The sequence below is a fragment of the Xyrauchen texanus genome, chromosome 1 (genome assembly GCF_025860055.1).
Source record: "Xyrauchen texanus isolate HMW12.3.18 chromosome 1, RBS_HiC_50CHRs, whole genome shotgun sequence".
NCBI classification, from domain to species: domain Eukaryota; kingdom Metazoa; phylum Chordata; class Actinopteri; order Cypriniformes; family Catostomidae; genus Xyrauchen; species Xyrauchen texanus.
This window is the reverse complement of record NC_068276.1, coordinates 25744808-25770754: the sequence shown is the minus strand read 5'-3', so window position 1 is coordinate 25770754 and position 25947 is coordinate 25744808. Positions and strand designations below refer to the sequence as shown.

General features: G+C 41.4%; 2 protein-coding genes across 6 annotated transcripts in view; both read left to right on the top strand.

The window, feature by feature from the left end:
• Positions 1 to 826, top strand: part of LOC127651692 (DENN domain-containing protein 2B-like) — an 82859-nt gene extending 82033 nt beyond the window's left edge. For both annotated transcript variants that reach the window (XM_052137768.1, XM_052137684.1), the window contains exon 20: positions 113 to 826. In XM_052137768.1, coding sequence (XP_051993728.1) covers positions 113 to 147 — 35 coding nt within the window. In that variant the 3' untranslated portion in view covers positions 148 to 826. The remainder of the gene's footprint in view (positions 1 to 112) is intronic.
• Positions 827 to 2431: 1605 nt separating this feature from the next.
• The window catches only part of LOC127651818 (tripartite motif-containing protein 66-like), a 28736-nt gene continuing 5220 nt past the window's right edge, over positions 2432 to 25947 (top strand). Inside the window, exons 1-13 of one of the 4 annotated variants that reach the window (XM_052138091.1) lie at positions 2432 to 2786; positions 5114 to 5444; positions 5999 to 6164; positions 8043 to 8172; positions 8671 to 8787; positions 9361 to 9475; positions 9710 to 9856; positions 10110 to 10227; positions 10748 to 11421; positions 15408 to 15605; positions 23815 to 23923; positions 24819 to 24903; positions 24987 to 25161. In XM_052138091.1, coding sequence (XP_051994051.1) covers positions 5436 to 5444; positions 5999 to 6164; positions 8043 to 8172; positions 8671 to 8787; positions 9361 to 9475; positions 9710 to 9856; positions 10110 to 10227; positions 10748 to 11421; positions 15408 to 15605; positions 23815 to 23923; positions 24819 to 24903; positions 24987 to 25161 — 2043 coding nt within the window. In that variant the 5' untranslated portion in view covers positions 2432 to 2786; positions 5114 to 5435. Of the gene's footprint in view, positions 2787 to 4783; positions 5445 to 5998; positions 6165 to 8042; positions 8173 to 8670; positions 8788 to 9360; positions 9476 to 9709; positions 9857 to 10109; positions 10228 to 10747; positions 11422 to 15407; positions 15606 to 23799; positions 23924 to 24818; positions 24904 to 24986; positions 25162 to 25947 lie in introns of all 4 variants that reach the window. The other 3 variants (XM_052138028.1, XM_052137880.1, XM_052137954.1) reach the window with 3 other exon arrangements.

The window sequence follows — 25947 nt, the reverse complement described above, 5'->3', positions numbered from 1 at the left end:
ACAACAGATATGACAAGTACATGCTGTATGAACCAAGGGTCAAGTTTGTTTTATGAAACAGTTATATCATACATAAGAATCTAATGCATTACCAATGCTTTATCTTTTCCAGGGAATAAAATGAAGTTCCTTCATAAAAAGAACTAAAATTGTGAAGCCAAAATCTATGGACATTTTCTACAATTGCTATTTCTGAAGACCTAACACTGCTATGTCATGTCTGTTATGAAGTGCCAGTTACTTTGTCTCCAACATACACATTATTTGTACATATTTATGAAAGCTGTGCTGTTAATCTCACATATAGCTCTGTTTTTTGGCTTCCCTGGTACCTTGTATGACAGTAGAGTAATAATAGGATGGTACTGAGCGTATGAATGGTTATGTTGCAGTATAGCCTCCACCCTAGAAATAACTATGTTGAGCTGGGTGAGATGTATGAATGGAACTAATGTGAGGTGGATGTACAGTGGCTGTGTAGTATTTAATGCAAGAATTTCTCCATGAATTATATTTTGTACATTAACACATGAAGAGTATATTACCTTATTTACAGTGTTTTAATAAAACAAATCAATAAAGCTTTTATGTTAATTTCTCAAGCTTGTTGATATCCCTAAATATGAGTACTGTAATAATGGACCTGAATGTTTAGGAAAGTCATCATAGAAGCAGCCCATTGCTTGCTGCGGCTATTTATTAAATGGAGATATTACCGTCCTTTAGGTCTAGCATAGGTCTGGTGTTTAAAATAGTTAAACAATGAATCATACACTGGGAATTTTCTGATACTTGACACATTTTCTGCTATATTAAAGAAACATTCACCCCTCAGTAAATGTGTCCTGAATTGTCATATGTGTATTTTTGTTCCAAACAAGAGAAATATTAGTATTGTCTGGAGAAGACAGTAAATGTAAAGATTAAAGAGTTTTATGATATTTGCTAGAATAACCTGAACTAAAACTGTTTTCATCTTAGCGAAAGCAATATAAGAGCCATATGTAACATTTGGACAGGTCATGTCCTTTTTCATTATGATGTTATTCTGTAAATGCTCTTTATATATAAATACACACACACATGCATTCAATATCCATCTTTGGTGGATGTAATACAATTTTAAATTTACAGGAATGAAGCTTGAATATTAAAGATAAGATTCAGAAATCTATGCATTTGATTCTAGTTTGAAGACTTGGATCGTTGTGAAAAGTGATCGTTCACCCAAAAATGAAAAATGGTCTCATGATTTACTCACCCACCTGGCATCACAGATGTATATGACTTTCTTCTGCAGAACACAAATTAAGATTTTTAGAAGAATATCTCGGCTCTGTAGGTCCTCACAATGTAAGTGAATGGGTCCCAAGTTTTTGAAGCTCCAAAATCTACATAAAGGGTGCATAAAATGTATTCTTATGACTCCAGTGTTTTAATCCATAACTTCTAAAGCAGTATGACAGGTGTGGGTGAGAAACAGATCAATATTTAAATAAAGTTATAGCCTATCATAAATTCTCCCTGCGCAGTGTACGAAGAATGTGAATTGCCAAAAACCGGAGAAAGAGTGAAGGGAAAAGGACTTCAATATTGATCTGTTTCTCACACACACCTGTCATATTTCTTCAGAAGACATGGATGTGTTTATATACCCCTTTAAGTCACAGTCTCATACAATTCCATCAAAGTCACTGAGAGCAAGTGCAGAATGGACTTTAAAATGAAGTACCAAATCTTGCTAATGACACAGTGGGTATCACAACAAAGTTTCTTAAATGAACTTCTTCAGAAAAGCTGCCAATCAAGCAGCTACCCAGTCAGATTTATCTTTGTCAACAAAATCTGAAGCTGTACAAGAAATTATAAAAATGACAAAAAGCGTAAAGTAACGTATGTGCCACAAAAAGCTTTCAGAATAAATGATTGGGGTTAATACATCCATTTAACCAATGTTTTCTTGAATGCATGGCATGCTGTGCAATTTTCTTTATTTCGTTTTTTATTTACTTTTTATAAAATGTTGTATTTAAAGCTTTTTGAGTTTTGTTAAGTGTTAAATTAACACTTTGTTAAGCTTAAATTAACCATTTAAAGTGATCTTAAAAAAATAGAACATTTTATCAAACTATGTGGGCAAATTACCTTAAAAAAGGTGACTAGCTCAAAGGCGAGACGTTTGCGATCTCTCTCTCTATATATTTCTCTTTCTCTTTCTCTTCTCTTAATAAACCCATATATGTAAACATTTCGATATAACCTAGTGCCCAAATCAGTGTGATGGAAATAAAAACAACCAAGATTGGGAAATCTCGCGATTTAACTCGTTAGTTCATCACCTGTGATTAAAGAAAACTGAGGTAAAGGCGACATCTGCTGGACTGGATGCTGGTTATATTTAAAGGTAAAGAACTTTAGTGCGCAACGGAGGGTGCCATCACGAAAAATACGTTTGGCGGAGGACAAGATCAATTATGTGAAATGTTCCTTTATAACTTTGATCACGTGTAGTATTCCGATATTTTCCACGTATCTGTTGGTTAAAAGTTGTGCATTTAGGTTATAGATGTTAATGGAGGCTATGCACGAATTTCCTTTTGACAGTGCTGAAGGGAATAAAATCATATGAACTGTTTCCAGGGGTGGAAGGACTTTTTTATATTTACTATTATTATTAAGGATCTGATAATATTAGGCCGTTTAGACGCTGTAGCACTGCTGAAATCGCTATAATCTTCCGGTCGCGAGGAGGAGGATTTTTGGATTTGTGCCTCAAGAGCAGCAAGGTACGCTTCAAACTATCATTACAGTCTGTTTGCATGCGTTAATCAATGTTTAATTTTTCATCATTAGTGTGATGTTGCATAATTACGCTTTATATTGCATTATATACAGATGTTGTCACGTATATGAGCAATTTGCGAAGGATTTTGCTCCATCTCCTCTGTGGTCTAGTGCGTAGTTCTGTCATTGGCATATTACAATTTACAGACGCCTATAAATGTAGTTCATATAATGTCTTTGAGGCGGTTTCTTTTTGAGCACAGTATTGAAATAATATTTTTGTTACGGAAAGTAGGCTATTTTTGTATAGCACTACAAAGTAAAGAATAATAAATACGATTAAATGAGATTTAAAACAAAAATGTGTAAAATTATGTGTTAGAAGTACAAGATTTTATTGCAATATATGTCTATAGGATCTCTTAACAAGTAATATTTTCACTCTCAAGAGTTTTGACATTTGAAACGTAATATTTGCCTCCAGCATTATTTTAAGGACAATTTAGTCTATAAGTTGGACTGGGACATTAAGGTCAAATTGATCTCAGCCTTACTGGTTTATTTGACAAAAAAAAAAAAAAAAGTTTCTTATAAAGTTTCTTGGTAAACACAAATATAGCATAAGAAGACTGCTAAATCGCAAATAAACAAATCATTTATTTATTTCACTGAAACAATGTTCACTCCAGTAAGAGATACAGTCCCTGTTATTCTATTTTATTAATTATATTTGCAAAATACATTTTTGCGAGTATAAAATTGCTATTTCCTAATGACACACTAAATCTGAAAATATAAATATCCATCTTAAGACAAATACTTTTGAGAAGCATCTTATGTGCCCAAGACTTTTGCACAGTGCTGTGTATATAGATAGATAGACTGACAGACAGACAGACAGACAGACATACTGTGTATATATATAACATATATATATATATATATATATATATATATATGTATATGTTGTATTACCGGGTCTTTCATATCAAAATTTTTTTTTGGTTTCCAAGTGTGCAAAAGAAAACCTATAAAGTGTATGCTTGAAGAACTTGTCAATTTCTTATTCTTTCTTTTCACACTAAATCATGTGATTTCAAGAACTGTTTGTTTATTTGTAGCTTGTTAAACTTGTATTTACACATTAAAAGAAAAAAACAGTCTCAGAGGCTCAAATGGTAAATTGGGCATCCGATTAAGTTTGTGTTACTCATAAATTTTATGACTGATAGTATTTATTCTTATAATTTCCTATATTTATTCTTTTATTTCCGATTTTTACATATTGTCATATCAGCAAGGACACTTAACAAATAGCAAAGACATCAGTCTAATGAACTGATAATTGGCTGATACAAATCTTCACTTGGAATAAGTGGAGACCTAATGAATTGAACAGTCTGTGGTAAGACATTACCATCTGCTATGGGCCAATCTGCCATTCCCTTGTCGTGATCTCATAACCATGATGTTACTGGAGCTCTTCCATGGGAGGAACCTCCTCTCAAGTTTCTATTAATGTACTTTCTCTTGAGATGGCTGTGCTTGCTCAGGCAGAAAGATACTCATGATGAATTCACTTAGTAGGGAAGAGTTGTTTTAAAAGCTAAATGGAATTGCATGGAAGGCAAGGCAGCAGGCAGCGAGGAGGTGCAGGCATGCCTGTTTGCCCAAAGAACAAGAACTAGACTAATCGTGTTTTAAAGTGGGTCTGTGGGTACACAATGGGGAATCAGATGGTTGTAAGATCCCCTGAGCAGCTCTAGAGGAAGAAAGAGTTGTCAGATTTGTAGGTCAGGCTGCAGGGGTTGTTGTCAGGCAGACTCATAGCGGTAGAGGTGCATTCATAATGGGGCTTTTGCACGACACTGATATGTGATATTTCAGTTTGAGTTACATACAGTTTAATTCATTTACATCCATCTCCTATCCACCTGGCTCAATATTCTTTCTAGAAGAGCAAGTGTGATGAGACCGTAATTGATTTCACGCTTTACAGGGCATTGTGCGGGCACATCTTCATTCCCATCAGGTCTTTGGAGAAGGCTGACCCGGTTTCAGTGTGTTACATGCAAGAGGACCGGTCCAGAGGGACTTGTCCCTTACCAGTCCTGATCTAAGGATGTGAGAAAGGAGGGCACAAACATGCTCCCTCATCCCCAATCCATCTCACACACTTCACATGTGCTCTTCTAATGTGATTCTCTTAAATATTGTAGGTCATCTGGCACCCCTTCCATTTTTGGTAAAAAGGGCTGTGGGGGATATTTGTCCCAGAAAAAAAAAAAAAAAAAATCAGCCTTTCCTAATTCCAAATTGTTACTAACAGGCTTTATTTAAGATAAAAGATCATGGTGGCTGTCATAGGGAAGGATTTGGGATCGAAGCAGCTACAGGAATCCAATGAGGAGTGCTATCCACTGGCCACGGCTGAGGGCACACAGCAAGGAGCACACTGGAGTCTACTCTGCTGGGGTTAAAGTGTGCAGTGTGCACTACTTCCTGCCGCAGGTAGAGCTGTCACAGTGTTGTGTGAAGCTGTAGCTGTGTCAGAGGCTGGCTGTGTCCTTGCCTTACTGCTGTGAGAGCTGCTCGGCTGGATATTGGAATCTTTCTCACACACGCACTGAGGAAACTGCAGCCTCACCACCATGGAGAAGGTAAGATGATCCTGCACTGATTTTTCCCTGCTCTGTTGGGGATTGTCACATAATTTATTCTATTTTCTGCATGTTTAAAGTTTATTAATTGCCTTTGGATTGGCAGTGAGGTATGCAGTAAAACCGTGGCTTCTTGTGACACACTAATGACGCACAATGTGTTATTGTTTTGCTCTTGTTGCATTTTGGGAATAATGCATATTTGTGTAGTTTTGAATATTTGTGGAATCCTTTGAAAATGCAGCTATGCTCTCTGATATCTAATTAAGGTGCAGCTAGTGTAGTGTGCAGAATGAATACCGTATGTTGTTTTTCTATATTCGTGGTGCTTTGTCTACACTGCTGGAGCTTGAAAATATTAAGTCCTGGCTCAAGTGGTATAAAAACATGAAAGATGCTACTTCACTTGCGGCCATTTAAATATGCTCGATCAGTTGATGTGGCGAGCTTCTATGACACCCACTCATGCGTATCTTGACAGTTATGTCAACAATTCCAGTTCTGAATGCATTAGATATTTCAATTCATTTGAAATGCATCTGCTTGTACTTCAGTGCTGTTCGGAGTGTTCAGAACCCAGGATGGCGCAAAGCTTGTGCACCTTCTGCAACAAGTGGCTGTGTTTCCAGTGCACCGACCTGCACCAGCATGAGAGAGCCTCCACTCAACCCTCTGACCTGCAGCACCAGCAGAGAGACCCTCTATCACCGTCTGAAATAGGCAAGACTCTCTGTAATTACATTTCTCTTTTAGCTCCAGCTTTGCTGTTTGAAGCACATTGCTTTTAGCCACTGGACATCATCAGCCGTGCACCATATTTTTTATAACTTTCTCTTTTCTCTCCTTTAACACAATGAATAATGCATTTTATAATAAGTGTGAATAATTATCCTGTGATGTATTGCAGTGTTGTATTTTTCATGTGACCCAGTTTCTAAAACTGATTCTTCTCTTGGCAAACACAGCTCAAATTTGGTCAGTCAGTTCAATCCTACCTTCCTTTCATTGAGACTCCTGGGCTTTCAGTCAAGACAATCTGAAATCCAATGAATGTATAATAATGACACCACAGGTCCTAACAGAAAATGAGATGGGCAGTGATAAAACTGACAAAGAGAGATAGAAAGAGAAAGAAGGGGAGATGAGAGAGAGAGAGAGAGAGAGAGAGAGAGAGAGAGAGAGAGGACGAGTGGTAGAGTGTGAGAGGAACAGAAGTGCGGGTGTGAAGCAGGATGTGGTCGTCACCAGTATGCATTGAGGCTGCTCTTCAGTGTTGGAGCCTGTGGTCTCTTACTTTAGTACCCTACTTCTCTCCCTGTGCAATGTGTCAGAGTAACTCTGTCTAGCCTACACTGTCACAGCATCAGCCAGAAAGGCGCACTGATGGACAGACTGTATATCCAGCATGAAAGGTGCTGTCGGACGAAGTCCTTCATCTCTAATGGAGTTCTACATTCTGCCTGACTAACTCTCTCTCATTGCTTATGCACAGAGACTATCAAAGTAATAATGTGTTATTAAGACTAGAATTGGTACAATGCAATGGAAATAAAAATGTGTAATCTATTTTTTGGTCCGTTCACTTTAAGCCCAAGTTCACAAAACAAAACAAAACAGAACAAACATGGGTCTTCAACCTTTTTCAGGCCAAGGGCCCCTTGATTAAGAGACAGAGAAGGGGCTCCTTGTTAGATATTGTATAAAACTGGGTGTTGCATTTTAAGCCTGGCCTATAATAACATGCGTATAGTAACATTAAAATAAATCCATTACAGTAGTCATTATTAAAATACAGAGTCATAAACATGCACTTAAAACATCTTAATGTGGGAGGGACAATGAAACATTTAGCTGTATTTTTTCTCTAACTTTGGTTGATGTTACTGTAACTTAACATTGTATTTTGTGTAAAATAGTTCTACAAAAAATAATAAGATCAAATAATAATTGGCTGACCCCCTCCAGTACAGCCTTGGATCCCCTAGAGATCAGGGACCTCTGTAGAAGATGCCAAAAATGTAATAAAACTGTTTTACATCAGCTTAAACCCTGTCTGTGACATGAAACTTGATAGCTTTCGAATCTGATGGTTTTTAAAAGTCCAATGCTGATTTTGTTTCAGAAATGGGAGCCATGCACAAGTAAAACAGTATCTGAAACTTTGTGTTGGCTCTTCAAAAGCCTACAAAGAGGTTTATTCCTCATATTGGCAGGGCTTTTAAAAGACATTTACTGATTGAAGAAAGCTATGGTCTGTTCCATTTTTGACTGTTTTTCTTTTGTCTGAAAAAATATGCATTTATTTCTCCAGATTTATTTTATAAGCTTTTGATATGCTGCATTATTCCAATAAAAATAAAAGTGTGACTCATGGAGGCCAACATGGTCCAAATCTTAGTTTAACACACTTAAATCCTCATTAAACACACCAAACCTACAGAGATTCCACATGCTTTCTCATTTTAACCATTTTTATTTATTGTATCGTTGTAATATTTTTTTTTAGATTTGTGATTCTTGAATATGGATGATGTGTTCTTTATGGCCGTCAGCTAATTATCCCTTATTTCCTCTCCTCTGTTGTGTTGGGTGCCTCAGGAGCCGGTTGCTGTGGGCATGCTGTTGTCATGTGTCCTTTCCATAAACAGGAGCCTCTAGAGCTGCTCTGCGAAACATGCAACCTCCTGGCCTGCAGCATCTGTCACCTGTCTGCTCACACAGACCACCGGTATGCGTGGAGGACACATACACAAAGACATGCATATTCCACATTCACAAGTCTACTTACACATACAAACACAAGCATATGCAGACGCTCTCTCACGTAGACACCCAAACTGCCCTTTCTCAACACATGCTCAAAGATGCAGACAGAACAGGTGGCCATTTTCTCACTTTCTCAACAATTATATGCAATAGGGATACCTAGATGTCCAGCATGGTGTATTTAAAACTTTAAAAGTCAAAGGTGTTCAGCTGGCTGTTGTTTGCCCTGCTAAAAAGATCACCTTAGACCAGTATGAATTTCCATGCTGGCCCACAGTGTTTTTTTCTGGTTTTTGCTGATCTGGTCCTGGTCTTGCTGGTGGACCAGCATAGTTTTTTGCACGATCCTGGTTGATCAAGGAAGTCTGATTATCCTAATTAAGAACCCTGCTGGGAACACCAGTACACCAGCTTTTAAAATATTCTGTATGTAGGGATGACTAAATTAGTTTTTTGTTAGGCTGGTACATGTCGGAAAAGCTCTGCAAGATCAGCGCTGTCTCCTACAGAACCTCATGGCAAGAGTGGAGGAGAAGAGGTCAACTGTGGAGAGTACTGCTAAACAGATCCAGGGCAGGTAGGACTTCCTCCTCAACTTGTACAATGCTACTGACATTCCACCTATGCTTCTCTTTCTTTTTCCAAAAAGTTCTTACCATGGATCACAAAAGAAGATGTTAGACAGAATGTTAGTCTAAGTCACAATTCACATTCATTGCATCCTCATTTCCATACAGTGATAGTGAATGGTGACTGAAGCTGTCATTCTGCCCATCTCCTTTTGTGTTCCATAGAAATACGTTTGGAACATCATGATAAATGATGACGGAATTTTCCTTTTTTGGGGGTGACTGTCCCTTTAATGGTACATATCCTGTCGGTGATGCTGCTAATATGAATGTTGACACTAGTTAAGTGAAGGTTGCCCATTACTCATCTAAAATGTGAACAGCTGGGGTAACAACAAACATAGCTTATATGAAGCATACTGACATGAACAAAATCCATCCCTTCTTTTGAATGATTTCAACAGATATTTAAGCATCCAGATGTACCAGACTCTATCCATGTCCTCTCGGTATGTTTATACTCATTAGACACCTCCATCAATAATCAACATACTTCTTCATTTTTCTTTCCATTTGTCCAGGCTCCATGGTATTAAGATCACGCAGAGGAAGGCAGAGAACCAGATAAAAATGGCAAAGATGATTATGATGAACGAGCTTAACAAACGGGCCAACCTATTAATAGAACAACTGGAGGTAATTACTTTCCCCCCTCTTTTCCCTTTCTGTCTCACTGTGCCATTCCAAATGTATTAATCTCCAAACATCTAGCTGACCGTTGATGTGCTGTTGATGGAGTGTGCAGAACAGAATGTTTTCAGACTGAGTCATGCAAAATAGGCAGATGCTGCCAAGTAGCGACATACAAACAGATGGACAAAAGTGGTGAGGAGTGGATATCCATGTTTTTGTCTTTGTTTTCCTGTGCAGAGTATCTCCAGTGATTTCAAGCAACGTCTGGAGGACCAGCTGCAGGGGGCCATAGAGCTGTGCAGCCAGCTGGAGCACGTGCAGAACTTCATTACCTGGGCTACATCCCACCACAGGCGCAATCCACTACTCTTCAGCAAAGAGCTGGTAGGATTTTTTAAAGTCCAAATGGGGCATAGAAGATTCACGACAGGTTTCAAAACATGTCAGCACATCTTAAAAAAAGCCTCACCTACGTATTATTGGGACAGCATTTAGATCTTTTACAGTTGCTGTTCCCATAATCTTATAAATAGAGACCGTGCAGAAACAGTTTCAGTTTCACTGCTATAATTGCATGCAATATTTATAACCAAGTGCCTGTGTATTCATGAGGTTTGATATATAATTCATTTGTCAGATTGCTCTTCAGATGCAGCAATTACTAGAGCCACTGATGCTCTCAGAGTCCTGGCCCCCTTTGAAAATCAAGTTTAACTGGGATGCCAGCTTCTGGACCAAGCAGATGTCCACTTTAGGTAAACGGAACCATTGGACAATGACTCTTAGTAGTGTTGGCTTCAAGTCCACCTTAGTTGATTTTGAATAGAGACCATCTGACTGTTAAGTTAAGACAACCCTTAGTGACAATAAACATACAATGATAACTAAGGATTTTCTTTACATATTGTGTTTCTTTCAACTTGGCATTGGTCTTTAGCCAATCAAGTTCAAGTCAAGTCAGAGTCCATAATGGCCAAGCTATAGTCAAGACCGGAAAGTGAATCTCGTAAAGAACCTGTGAATCTAATATAAGTGTAAACTCAACACCAAGCTATTACATCAATATTTTAAGCTTATTTTAACCTTCACAACTAAGAAAAATAATGTGTCAATATCAGGGGTGCAACTATCCATTTATGAATATAGGTTCAACCTTGACTCTCAAGTCTGGACTTGGGTAGCCCAACTCTAACACTTGGTGGATAGTTAGCTACTGTATAACACACTGTCACTCTGTCATTTAAGCAACACTTTAATGATTTCTCCATGCTGTAGGTCAGCTGGTTGTTGAGGGTGGAAGTCATTCATACTCTGAGGTTGTCGGTCACCCCAGTATCCTGCGACCCCAGCCTGTCCCTTACATAGCCATGCCTGCTCTGTGCCATGCGGTGCGGGAACCTGGCTGCACCTACCAGACTTTCTGCCAGCCCCAGCTCTGCTGTCTTCACTGCAGACCTACCCAGTCCGTCCCTTTGGACAAGTACTCAGTACCCCTAGACAAATACCCCATCCAGTGTCCTCAGGCTACTAGCCGGAGCTCCCCTCCATCCCTCCACAGCTGCTGGGAGGCTGATGCTTCTGTCCCCTTACACCCAACAGGATCTCAGCCTACACAGCAGTCAACCTCTCACCTGGGGTCTGACCTTGTCCACCATGGATCCAGCACTACTCTGCCTCAACAGCCTGCAGGATCCAACAACCACCAATTGCTTGAGGCACTCCCTGCTAATCCCCACCAGACTGCTGCAGATTGGAGAATAATTGAATCAAGCCAGCACCACCGTGGGAGAGGGCAAACACCTTCACCCGAGTCAGCAACAGGACCAGAGTGTTCACCAGACAGAGAGCAGCCACAGACCCAGAATCAGGCTCAAGCGCAGCTGACCACAGACACCAGCAATCAGCTCATGGTTGAACGGCAGCCTATCATTGCTATCGTTGATAGCAGGGTGAGTTTCGCTAATGTATTTTGCAAAGCATTACCTTTGCTCTCAAAACTAACCACAACCCTCAAGCCTGGCTTTCCTCAGTACTTGCAAAGGTTACATCTCTGCCACACTGTTAACTGGTTCACACACAAGTCCTAGCAGATATACAGACCATCAAGCATTACTGCCAATGTGCTGAGACATAAAGGAGGGTGTGTGGGGTCCTTACCATATTTGTCCTGCTTCATCATTTTGAGACAAATTGTCCCAGTGACACATTAAAATTTTTATGCACTAAAGTAAAAAGGAAAACATTTAAATCAATAAATAAGCCTATATTTAAATAATTTTATCTTGACAACAGTTTGGAGTGAAAACAATGGTAATATCATTATAAAGCCTAGACTTTCCTTCTTACTATAGTGTATAAAACTCTAAATGTGTTTTTGGGCTTTGGGAGCAGGTATTGATTATCATTTGGGCAGTTACAAAGAAAATGAGCCAATGTGCATTTTAATATTTTAGATTAAAATTTATTAATGTACTTTATATTTAGGAGTTGTAACCGGTCATATCTTTGACGTTTTACACCATTTTTAATCACTGTAACGAGTAAGGATGGGCAAGGAGGGGGCGGGAACTGGCTGATCAGTCAACAAAAACTTTAATGACAAACACAACTTAAACACACAGACACACACACACACAGCGGCCGCGTGTGTCTCTCTCTCTCTCAGGGCTGGTCTGGGAAGTGAAATCGGCCCAGGATTTTACATGGCAACTGGCCCAATTGTTGAGTGGGGTGGTGTTCCCTGTCCATTTCTGCATAACACGGCGCCGTTTTGTGGTCTGTTCTGCATAATGCAGCGGCTCACTGTGGTCCGTTCCGCATAACACAGTGGCTCATTATTGCTAATCGCGGCCCATTCGGCACGTTTCGCGGCCGAACCACCGGCCCGCTCGGTTCTCCCGATGGACATTCTGCACATGATCGGCCCAAAAGTGTGTCGGCCCACTGGGAAAATTCCTGGTATGCCAGATTACCAGTCCAGCCCTGATCTCTCTCTCTCTCTCTCTCTCTCTTTCCCTTTCTCTCTCTCTCTCTTGAACTGGCACCTCAGGCTCGTCTTTATCCCCCTCCCGGCTGATTAGAACAATTCAGGGTCTGACGTGCATCCTCACACGTCATCTTCACCATGCTCCTCCACCGCCCGATTCAGGCTGGGGATACCTCCAGAATGACATACTCTCCTCCCTTCCTGGATGGGAGGTGTTGCCCTTCCAGCCGGGAAAAACTCGCTCGCCGTTCCCTGGACACTCCGTTGCCTGGTCCTTAGCCACTCCTCCGCCTTCTGGAAAATGACTGCCGTTCCTCCCCTGGTGGACGGCAGCGAGTCCTCTGACCCCTGGCAGATGGAACGGCTCCTCCCCTTCCTGGTGGATACAAGCGATTCCTCCAACTCCCGGTGGCTGGCAGCATCTTCTCTGTCCCCTGGCGGATGGCCGTGGCTCCTCCCCTGCCCAGCAGACGGCAGTGGCGAGGACTCCATGACAGTGCATCTGTACTCTATCCGGGTTTTGGCACTAATGTAACGGGTAAAGATGTGGTGGGGTAAAGGAGGTGGGAACTGGCTGAGCAGTCAACAAAACTTTTAATGACATTAAATCAACTTGGACATACACCCACAGCAGCTGCATGTGTCTCTCTCTCTCTAACTGGCACCTCCGGCTCGTCTTGATCCCCCTTCCGGCTGAATAGAATAATTCAGGGTCGGGCATGCATCCAACCAGCCCGGCCACGCCTTCCTCCTCATCACTATCACCTTGAAGCTTTTTTGCAGTTCACTTCAATAGTGCGACAAATGAAAATTAAAAAAAATACAGATATTCCATGTTGACTTTCCATTAAAGGAATTTTATGGGTTTAATACAAGTTGAGCTCAATCGACAGCATAATGACAAGCAAAAAAAAAAAAAAAATCAAGGTTACAGTGAAGCACTTTGAAGTGAAGGGGACCACTTTTTGGAAGGATTAAAGGCAGAAATATGAATCTTATCATTTTATTAAAGCAATTACATTAATTCTTCTGTTAAAACGTGTGTGTTATTTGCACTGTAAATCTTCGTTTTGCAGGATTACAGGGTTAATGGTGTTATGGCATGGGAACAAAGTTGTAAAATTGGCTATAACTTTACACAGAAAAGATTAGTAAGAGATTGTATCACACTAAAATCACCATAACTTGTATATTGTTTACATCTTGTGGCTATGCTTTTGAAATAGTGAGTATTTTAACGTTTACAGATTGGCCCCATTCACTTCCATTGTAAGTGCCTCACTGTAACCTAGATATACAGTATATATATCCCTATATATATATTTCAATTTAAATAAAAGGAGGGACAAGTTTAAATAAATTTTTTTGACATAATCAACATTATGCCATAAATGCTGTTGACTTGTATCCCCCAGTATATTCCTTTAATATTCCATTAAAATAGTTTTAGATGAAGTAAAGCTTGTCACACTGCAGGATATTATTGTCACTGTTGCATTTAATGTCAGCTGCCAATTCCCTTTTTATTTGTGTGAAATCTAGGTTTGCAAGGTATCATGCTACTCATCTTCTGGTTGTGCTTTTGTGTATATTTAGAGTGGAAGGACAGGGTGGCAGTGGTCAACTCTGCATCACAATTGGCTCCCACCACTCAATAATAATTCAGAAAGAGGAAATCGAATCATTCTAGGCAGCATTTCTATTTATATGGGTGTCATTTTTTTTATCTTGACATCAGCTGGCATCACCTCTGCAAGACGATGGTGAGACATAAGTGAGGACAACTGTGGTGTTAGCTCAGAAACAATTAAGACCACACAATAATACACACACACACACACACACCATCATCCACATCTAAGCCCAGGTACACATGCACATACACACGCACTCTGCTCAGACACCGCTCCCAGTCCTCAAGCTGTAAAATTGGACGAAAACTTAAAATTAGGTAATAGAAGTTGCAATTAGATCTCTTGATGTCAGTAGTTTGATACATTTACTAGGAAAAACACCAATCAAAATCAGCTTCCCTGTAAGATTTGGTACTTGAGAGGCAAATTAGTGTATATCTATTTTGTGTATCATCTTCAGCACATGACTGTGACATAATTAAAGGGAGGGGAAAAAGCACTTGGTGCAACCACGTATTTACTTATCCTGGTATTAATGAGAAGCTATGGGAATTGAGGAGCTGGCTGTTGGATTTCTCTTTGTCTTGCTGTTGAGCCCACACAATCACCTCTAAAGTCTCTGAGACCTCCTACTTCTCTCTGCACCCACACACACACACACACACACACACACACACACACTCCACAGCTTGATTCATTCCATCCTCTCCTCCTAGGCTTCTATCAGGTGAGTGTTTTTAATCCGGTGGTAATTATGTGAGAAAAGGAGAGGTAGTGAGATGGGAAAAAAACAGAGAGAGAAAGAGAGAGAGGGGGGTAAAAGACAGAGGGATGAGTGGCTGTATGGAGCGCATGGGCTACTGCCTCCAACTCTGACATTTATCATGATGGTGAAGGATGCAGTCGCTTGGGCTTTTCGACAAACTTTTCGCATTAGTGAAATTATGACAAGAGAAGAAGAGGGCCATGGAGGAGAGCAGGTCTAATCTCCGATGTGTTAATGCTGCTTATTCAAAGAAGCCTTCTGTGCCACAGATGTGGGATTTACATAGGATAATTGGTCCTGTAACTAAGTCATATACCATCAGGAGAATTATTTTAGTGTTCTGATTTGCGGCAGTTGTCTCACTTTCTCTCACTGTGGGATAGATGTGGGCTTGTTATTGTCCTCTGTTTTCTCCAAACAGTGTCAAACTAGCTCCAGCGCATTGTCACACTCAAGTTTGTTGTTCCTCCATGTCTTCAGTTGTCACTGTTGCTATGGTTCCAACATGGTTTATATGCTGCCATATTCACTTTTGGTTCTCTCCCAAAGAGATCATCAGCATTGGATATGGATGCAGTGGCTCAAGGCCAGGAAGCTGATAGTCAGAGCCATTCAAAGAGAAGGACCAGGTCTCAGGATGTCCCAGCAGGACGAGAAGCTTGTAAGAGGACCTCTAAATACAGGTTGAACAGGGCTGCTCAGAGCCAGGCAACAGAGGCTGGGGACCAGAGATGCACAGTGCCGCAGGTAAGCTTTTTATATGCAGTATGTGGAGTGGAAAATAAGGACATGTAATGGAGATCTAATCAGATGGTTACAGACTGTCCAGTCAATGGGTCCTCAAATGACTGATATTTGTCAAACATTTCTAGAAAGGTTTTCGGGTCATGGCTATTGTCAGTACAGGGTAAGAACACTAAATACTGAAAATAATTAGTATTGATGGTATTATTAGTTATATAATCATCACTATTGATTAATCCTTAGCAGATAGTTGCAAAAAGAAAAAATATTTATGCAATGTCAGGGTTTGTGTGGTTAATAGGGCATTGCTAGGTTATTGCTAGGTGGTTGCTAGGGCATTTCTAAATGGTTTCTAGATTGTTGCTTACTGACCCAACCACTGATCTATGTAGATCAGTGAACCCAACTCAAAAGAGACCATTCCCAAGTTTTATTTTACTAAAATTCCTTGACTTTGTTCACATACTATTGTATCTGAAAACACAAATAGAATTTGGACCATTTTTATAACATGTTATTGGATTTTTTTTTTTTTTTTACTTTGTTACACCTGTTGTGTTCCCAGTCAAAAATGACAGGCCATTGGATATAAGTTGGTGGGGCTAAAACAACAACAAAAAAAAAGAAGGAGAAGAAGAAGAAGAAATTAGTGTTCATTTAGGAGCCTGTCCAACCATCTGATATGCACATATGTGCATGTGTACAGTACTTGCACACACCCATGCAGTCTTCGAACATAAACACACTCTCTTTGGTACTTTGACATCCCAGGCAACTACTGAACCTTCCTTGAGGAACAAAGTAAAAATATTATAGCAATGTGTTTTGTGAACTTTCACATTCTCACAAAGAGTAAGAACAATATTTACTAATATACAGAGGTTTTCCCTTGGCTCAGGCATTTAAAGCTTGCATTGGCGTTGCTCACCATTCTCTTTGTGACAGCACATTGGCAAAACGGTTCACTGTAAATGAGGCATTGGATCACATTTTTGATAAATAATGCTATTTTAACTAGAAAAAAGATCAGGTCAATAAAGCCTACTATCAATAAGTTCCAAAAAGAAGTACAAAACCTGTTCTAATTACAAGAAATAAAGTTAATAATAAGATGCAATGCAATATCTAGTGAAAATATATTTAAAAAAAATATCTAAATTTTAATGAGCTGGTCATCTTTGAACTGGAACACCGCAAGTGTGACTTTATGCCATTTTTTTTATGAAAAAAAAGTTACCTTTTTTTTTTTTTTTTTTGTTCTGATTAAACATTAAAACATTTAGTGTGATAAACGGGGAAGACAGTTGTGTGGTATTTGATATAGTTAAAAAAAAATTGAGTTGCATTGGCTCATTTAATTTAGGCCTATTGCATTAAATTCCAAAAAGAGGTACAAAACCTATTCTTGTTACTAGAAATCAAGTTGAAAAAAGATCTAATGCAATATTTTGTGATAATATATAGATTATATGAGTTTCATAAACCATTTAATTGGGTCGACCATTTTGACCTGGGAACACAAGGAGTGGTAGCCAATGAGGAACTCGGCAAATTATTTTATATATATATATAAAAATTTGTATGCGAACATTTCAAGCTCAGTTTCATATTGTGTAAAGCAGTTGTAATGTCAAATGATCTAATTCAGAATACAAGACTTGTAATAATAATGACAATGCTTGCAATATTTTGTAAACTCTTCATACATACAATTAAGAAATATGTTATAATTATTTTATAATACGAACTCAACCACTAACATTGAGAAATGCCTTTGTTTAATGTTGCCATTCTTTACTCGTTTATCGATTGGCTACTGTGTCTGTTTGGATTCCAGTGATTGGCAGCTGCTAGCAGCAAGTTCCTCCTACTCTTCCGAAAGTCATCGGCAGGCACTTCCTGCTGCCAGCTGCCAGCTGCCGTTTTTTTTTAGCTGAATCCCCTCTCAAAAATGGGCTGTGCCTGATGCTGTCTAACACTTACTCCTTCACATCCTATGTCATGTCAGAGATGCGCCGACCCACTGTGTTGTCAAAGAGTGGAATAGAATCAAGCTTAGAAGCCGCTGCCTTTCTTACCATCAATGAACACATATCTTTGGCTGCTGGCAGAATCAATGTCTTTCCAATGTTATTTGTTTTGTCCACCTTGGCAATACACAGCGCAACGTGATATGAAGCTTCAGTGGCCTCTGATAACTTTGTTCTGACCTTGAAAGGCTTCAAGTTTTCTACGAAAATACTCTTAAGTTATCCCGTTACCTCGTCAAAAGGTGTCTGCGGATTTTACCAGGTTGCATGCTGTCATTAGCTACAATGTCCTGACAAATGTCTCATAAATGTTGTGGTGCATCAACTGATCCTGTCCATGGTCAGTTTAATTCAGAAGTTTACATACTCTTAGGTTGAAGTCATAAATTTTTTTAACCACTCCACAGATTTCATAGTAGCAAACTATAGTTTTGGCAAGTCGTTTAGGACATCTACTTTGTGCATTACATGAGTAATTTTTCCAACAATTGTTTGCAGACAGATTTTCACTTTTAATTGACTATATCACAATTCCAGTGGGTCAGACGTTTACATACACCAAGTTAACTGTCTTTAAGCAGCTTGAAAAATTCCAGAAAATTATGTCAAGTCTTTAGGCAATTAGACTATTAGCTTCTGATAGGCTAATTGGAGTCAATTGTAGGTGTACCTGTGGATGTATTTTAATGCGTCCCTTCAAATTCAGTGCTTTATTGCTTGACATCATGGGAAAATCTAAATAAATCAGCCAAGGCCTCAGAAACAAAATTGTGGACCTCCACAAGTCTGGTTCATCCTTGGGAGCAATTTCCAAACATCTAAAGGTACCACGTTCATCTGTACAGAAAATAGTTTGCACGTATAAACACCATGGGACCACGCAGCCATCATACCGCTCAGGAAGGAGATGCATTCTGTCTCCTAGAGATTACCGTAATTTGGTGCGTAAAATGCAAATCAATCCCAGAACAATTGCAAAGGACCTTGTAAAGATGCTGGAGGAAACAGTTTGACAAGTGTCTATATCCACAGTAAACAAGTCACATATCAACATAACCTGAAAGGCGGCTCAGCAAGGAAGAAGCCATGGCTCCAAACCGCCATAGTGCACATGAGGACAAAGATCGTACTTTTTGGAGAAATGTCCTCTGGTCTGATGAAACAAAAATGTAATTGTTTGGCCATAATGACCATCCCAACCGTGAAGCATGGGGGTGGCAGCATCATGTTGTGTGCTTTGCGGCAGGAGGGACTGGTGCCCTTCACAAAATAGTTGGCATCATGAGGAAGGAAAATTATGTGGATATATTGAAGCAACGTCTCAAGTCATCAGCCAGCAAGTTGAAGCTCGGTCGCAAATGGGTCTTCCAAATGAACAACGACTCCAAGCATACTTCCAATTTGTGGAAAAATGGCTTAAGGACACCAAATTCAAGGTATTATAGTGGCCATCACAAAGCCCTGACCTCAATCCGATAGAAAATGTATGGACAGAACGTCTAGGTTACTGTTGTAACCTCCGTTCCCTGATGGAAGCGACACGAGGGGACTTTCTTGAAGGCATCGGTTACCTCTGAACTTGAGAAATGGCCAATGAGAATTTAGCAGACAGAATTTACATGTCCCTCCCCCGGACATACGGGTATAAAAGCAGGGAATCGTGCATCTGTTCATTCAAAACACAGGTTTTGCAGTGAATGCAATAAGGTTCGGCCATTATAGTGGCTCGGTTCAGCATTGTGGCCGAGGGGACACGTCTTGTTCCCTCCATCAGGGAACGGAGGTTACAACAGTAACCTAGACGTTCTCCGTCTGTCACTCACTCGACGTTGTGTCGAATGAAGCAACACTAGGGGTCCCTATTCAATCACGCCATGTGCTGAACCGTGTACGTAAGCTGCTGACGCAGGTGCTCGTACCCTTCCCCATCGCCCAATAAAAACGTCATAAACTTTTTCATCTAAAATCATCTAAAGCTCTGCGTGCGGTCCACATAGGTATACAAAGCACGCACCAGACACGGCAACAAAAAGGCTGGGTCTGCCTCCTATCGGGGCAGCACTTGCAGGTTCACAACCTGGTCCTTGAAGGGGGTCGTAGGAACCTTGGGCACGTAGCCCGGTCAAGGTCTTCGGATGACATGGGTGTCTGCCGGACCGAACTCCAGGCAAGTGTCGCTGACAGAGAACACTTGCAAGTCCCCAACACTCTTGATGGAGGCGAGCGCGATCAGGAGGGCCGTCTTCAGGGAGAGGGCTCTGAGCTCGACTGATTCTAGCGGCTCGAAGGGGGGTCTCTGAAGGCCTGAAAGGACCACGGAAAGATCCCATGAGGGGAAAATGCATGGCCAGGGAGGGTTCAGCCTCGGGGTGCCTCTAAGGAACCTGATGATCAGATCGTGCTTCCCTAAGGACTTACCGTCCACTGCGTTGTGGTGAGCCGACATAGTGGCTACATAATCCTTCAAGCTGGAGGGGGACAGCCTCCCCTCCAGCCTCTCCTGCAGAAACGAGAGCACTGACCCGACTGCGCATCTCTGTGGGTCTTTAGATTGGGAAGTACACCAATTTGAGAACAAGCGCCATTTCAGGGCATAAAGTTGCCTGGTAGAGGGAGCTCTGGCTTGGTTGAACGCATCTAGACACCTGCTGTAGGGGGACACCTGTCCACAGAAAACAGAGGTCTGTCCAGGGGATGAAAGTCTGGTGGAAGGCGGGGGTGATGATCACACGGTATGTGCCACGGTGCCATGCCCATCTCGGGATTCGAGTCTGAAGCCAGTGCTGAAACTGTCTCATATGCATCAACCCCAGCGGCGTGACCACTGCGGAGGATGTCATATGCCCCAGGAGCCTCTGGAATTGTTTTAGAGGAACCGCTGTGCCTGGCTTGAATAAGGTGAGGAATTTCTGAAATGACTGCACGCGCTCATTGGTGAGTCTAACTCCATGCAGAGAAAAGAGATGCTCTGAACTGGGGCGAGCTTGCACTTTTCCCAGTTGACCTGAAGCCCTAGATAGCTGAGCACAGTAACTCTCGAGATGGATGAGCCAGTCGTCAAGGTAGTTGAGTATGCGGATGCCCACTTCCCTTAGCGGGGAAAGGGCTGCCTCTGCGACCTTCATGAAGACGCGAGGGGACAGGGACAGGCCGAAGGGGAGGACCTTGTACTGATACGCCTAGCCGTTGAACGCAAACTGTAGGACGGGTCGGTGTCGAGGCAATATAGAGACATGAAAGTACGCATCCTTCAGGTCTACAGCTGCGAACCAATCCTGATGCTGTACGCATGTTAGAATGTATTTTTGTGTGAGTATCTTGAACGGGAGTTTGTGCAAGGCCCGGTTGAAAACTCGCAAGTCCAGGATCTTTCATAAGCCGCCGCCTTTCTTGAGTACGATGACGTAAGGGCTGTAGAAACCCTTCTTCATCTTGGCTGGAGGGACAGGCTCTATCGCGTCTTTGCGTAAAAGGGTTGCAATCTCCGCACGTAGGGTGTTGGCATCTTCACCGTGCACCAAGGTGAAGCGGATGCCTCCAAAAGTGGGCGGAGGCCTGGCAAACGGGATCGCGTAGCCTAGTCAGATGGTCCTGGCCAGCCAGCACAACGGGTTGGGAAGCGCAAGCCATGCGTCTAAGCTCCATGCGAGGGGCACTAGGGGGATGATCGTTTTTGAAATACCTGGTGGGGCTTCACAGCGGGGCTGAGCAGGTAGTGTTTGTGTCGGGAGGCAAAAGTGCGTCACAAGGCTTTGGTGCTGAGAGAAGACTTGAAGCACTTACCTTGCTCCGTGCACCCGACAGGTTAGCGACTGAGGCGGAGGTCCCGTGTAGGCATCCTCTGGACTCGTCAGAACCGGCCGGCCAGGGGACAGTAGTCATGGGTCCGGAGGCGAGGGGTCCGTGTTGCCATGAAAATGGCATTTGCGGGCCAGATGCGGAATGAGGAAATCGCTCTTTTATTGAGAATGTGGGTACTTCGGGCTGCGGCAAAGGAAATAAGGGTAAATAAAGATTCTCCTCCCGGCCCTCCACCAGGAGATGGAGTGGTCTGTTTACCAGCTCTGGAGCAAATGTCTCGTTCTCTGCGTCGTCCAGTTTTGTAGCGCATGGGAGCCTTCCGGGTCCTCGAAGACATCCGAGAGATGGGGGGCATATGCTTCCTGAGGGGCGCTCGACGCTGGGGCTGAGGGCGAAGTCAGTCACACGTCGGGGTCAGGACTACCCAAGTTCAGATCTTTAAGTGCCTTGGCCTAGTGAAATTGCAGGAGGGCCATGGCATGCAGGGTGGAGGTGGCCTGTCCGGTGGCGCTTTAGGCTTTGGCAGTCAGTGACGATGTCATCCTACAGGCCTTGGAGGGGAGCACCGTGCATAGGTGGATCGCAGCCGCTCTGTTCACCTAGGGGACCTCCGAGTACCCGTGGGCCGCCTTTGAGGATAGTGAGAACGGATGAATAAGGAGGTCAGTTGTGGGCAGTGAAAGTTGCCCTCCACGGCCTAATCAGCTCATCATGCACCTCCGGGAAGAAAGGAACCGGGGGGGGGGGGCGTGTCTGTGAGCAGCCCCCAGACCCAAGGAACCAATCGTCTAGCCGTGAGGGCTGCGGTGAGGACGGAGGGTTCCAGTCAAACCCCACGCTCATGGCGGCCAGGGCAAGCATGTCGGCCATCTGGGTGTCAGCCTCAGACTGGGCGTGCCGACCCAAAGGCGGCAGTCCAGTTGAGTCTTCCACGTCAGACACCGGGACGCTCTCCGATGGCGCGGTGAATTCGTCATCCAGCTCAGTGGGTCTGAGGGAGTAGTCGGACTGGCCGTGAGGCGCCGCAGTACTGACGCTGTGCAGAGAAGGAGATAGCCTCTGATACGCGCTGTAGATCCAACAGCAACGATCTGCAGAGGTGAGTGGAACAGAAGTGATCTCAGCTTGCTCATCGCACAACCGCTCTGCTCCGAAGAAGAAATCTGAATGAACAGATGCACGATTCCCTCCTTTTATACCCTTATGTCCGGGGGAGGAATATGCAAATTCTGTCTGCCAAATTCTCATTGGCCTTTTCTCAAGTTCTGAGGTAACCGAGGCCTTCAAGAAAGTCCCCTTGTGTCGCCTCATTCGACACAATGTCGAGCGTGCAACAGACAGGCAAATGAAAAAGCATATGCAAGCAAGGAGGTCTACAAAACTTTCTTATGCGACTGATCAAAATCTGCCGTTGCTGGTTCAAACCAAATGATGCGTCCAAGCCTTTGTTAGTAATTCAAAAATGTCACTTCAGAAATAGTATCACGGCTTGTGATGTTTCTAACAAGTTATTGGATAAACAAGGATATGTGTGTGTGTGTGTGTGAGAGAGAGACAGAGAGAAATAGAGAGTGTGTGTGTGTGAGAGAGAGAGAGAAAGAGAGAGTGTGTGTGTGTGCGTGTGTGTGTGAGAGAGAGAGAGAGAGAGAGAGAGAGAGAGAGAGAGAGAGAGATGGAGTGTGTGTTCGATCACCTGTTACCACTCCCAAGCAGAGATGCTGTCAGCTTTCTCAGTTGAAAAATAGCATTCAAGCAGTAGCCTGTGTGCAAGAGTCGATCACTATAGAAACTGCAATGTCCTCCAACATTTTAACTGTCTATCTGTCTGTCTGTCTGTCTTTCTTTTAATAAAGCTTTTACCACTCTCCACGCCACCCCTGATATGCTCTAATGCCCCCCTAGGGAGGCGGGCCCCAAACTTTGAAAAGCATATAGTGGCAATAAGTTTGGCAAGCACCACTTATATTGTCTTCAGAAAAAAATATTTCTCACCATATTAATATTAATAATAATTTATAAAATGCTGTTCCCCTGAGGTTGTTCTCATTCTGATTCCTTTTAGATCCATTTCAATCATTGAGCCTCAAAACACCTTTGTTCTAGTGACCTCTGCTGTATTACTTGCCTTTTAAGGATAAACCAAGTTATAAACGTCAAAAGAGATACTGTAACTGTTGTCTTGGAAACAGATCCCTTAACCTCTTTTTGTTTCGAGAACAAATTAGATGCAGCAGCCCACATAACTGATTGCATTCAGTCTAACAAGTTGACTATTCACTCATTTAAATTCACTGATTCAATCTGCATTACAAACCTGTCACCAATGTGGCACTGGCATATTTCATAACCTTGACTTTATTGTTTAGTTCTTGTATCAGCAGGTCTGTCCACGGCTCAGAGAGACAGAGGATGCTTCTGAGATCTGCCCAGTACCGCAGTGTACAAGCATTCATAGTATGTCTACTCTGGCCACCTACAAATCTAAACCGGGTACAGAGACAGTTTTTTTTATACAATTTTGGGTAACACTTTACAATAAGATTCTATTTATTAATAATAGTAATGCATTAGGTATCATGACTTAATAATGAACAATATTTTTTAACAGCATTTATTAATTTTGATTAATGTTGATTTATAACAATTAATTTATAAATGTTAGTTCATAATGCATCAACTATTTTTTTATGTATACAATTTGTAAAACTATGTTCTAGTATATGTTGAAATTAACATTAACCAAGATGAATAAATACTGTAAAACTGTATTGTTCATTCTTGGTTCATATTAACTAATGGAGCATTAGCGACTGAAATGGAGCTTAAGTGTAGTTCAGGCAGACCACGGAGTGCCAGCCAGCTCATCAGCTGACACTTAGCTGATCTATGAACTCCACCTCCTACCAATTAGGCAGTACATATAAACTCACCATTCAGACCACACCTGCTGTAGTCTGTCTTACAGACATTCGCTCACCCACCCCCATACCCAGCTCCCCATCATGCTCAAGCCAATCTGAGCCTTTCTGCATCTTCTGTCCATATGGAGATTACCTCATATTTCAGTGTGATACTGTTATCCATTGTACTGCATCACTATTTTACCATATATTGAAACTGTCATATGTCAGTTGTCAATTTGCTTGTAAATTATTTGGTTAATTGCTATAGGCTCCATCCCCTCAGTGTGGAGCCTTTCTGCCAAACACTATTGTCAAGAGCTTGTACAAATCAATTCCAATTAAACAGAGTGGTCCTGACTGAAATGTACGTAGTTAACTAATGTTAATGAATACCACTTTATTTTAAAGTGTTACCAACCTCTGTCTTGTTCGGCTGATTGTGGGTTGTCTGATGAATCTAAATCACATTTTCCTATTTTTAGATAATGTTTATGCATATGCCTATGAAAACAGAAAACTGAAAACAAGAAAGAAGAAGAGACCATCAAGAGTTGATGTGGACACCAGGTAAAATGGTTTTATTCACATATTGTTAATGTAGAAGTAACATTACAAATTGTGAAACTGAAATACTTATTTGTTTTCTGTAGTGACAAAGATGCCACTGATGGTTCTAAGTTTCCAGTTGTGTGTCTTAAGCGACTCAAAATCCTGGTTTCACAGCATCCACCACAGAGCCATCAGAGCACAGATCTCACCTCTGAGACTCGAAGGAAGCCTGAAAGAACTGTCTTAAGGGTGTTAGAGAGAGAAGCAACCTCTCAGGTATCTTGTATGCTGGCAGCCTTTCAAGATTACTGATATGTTCTAGGCTAAATTATCTATTGATCGAATGCTCATCTTTAAAGTTAAATTGGTGTCTTTTTACGTTAGAATACTTTCTTCTGTCCCAGATTAAAATTCAGAGACAACTATAAGTTATTTCCCAGAAAAAGTGTAAACACTGGCTCTGCGGCACTTTCAACATCACTCAGTGTCGGGTGTGATCATTACAAAAGTAATCAGTCACTGTAATCTAATTGTCACAAGTAGTTGCTGAGATGAGACAGGAGACGTAGGATCTATTTGCAGGCTTTAATAAAAATGACAGTGAAACAAATGGGAACTCAAAACAAGTAATGACAAAGGAATGCAGAAAACAAAAGCTAACGAGGGACTGGAAAACAGGAGAGAACAATAAGGAATAGTTGGCAGTGATGAGGGCAGTTCATACTGGGTAACCTAGTCCGGGGAAAATACTTCAAAATAAGAGTCTAAGGAAACACGAGGGAGAAAGATTATAGTTACTAACTTGCAATTAAATTAATTAATAACATTTCAGCACATTACTTGGTTACTGATATTTCTAAAATAATATTTGGTACAACATATTTAAAACATTAATTATGTTCATTTGCACCCCCTAAAAAGTCATTGTGAGGGATAGACATATGGTGCTGGGTGTAAGACTTGCATATGACTATATTACTTATTGAGAGAGAAAAAACAAAGACTTTTCTGTTTAAAGTGTTTTAGAATGTAACTTAAAAGTACAGTAATTAGTAAAGTTAT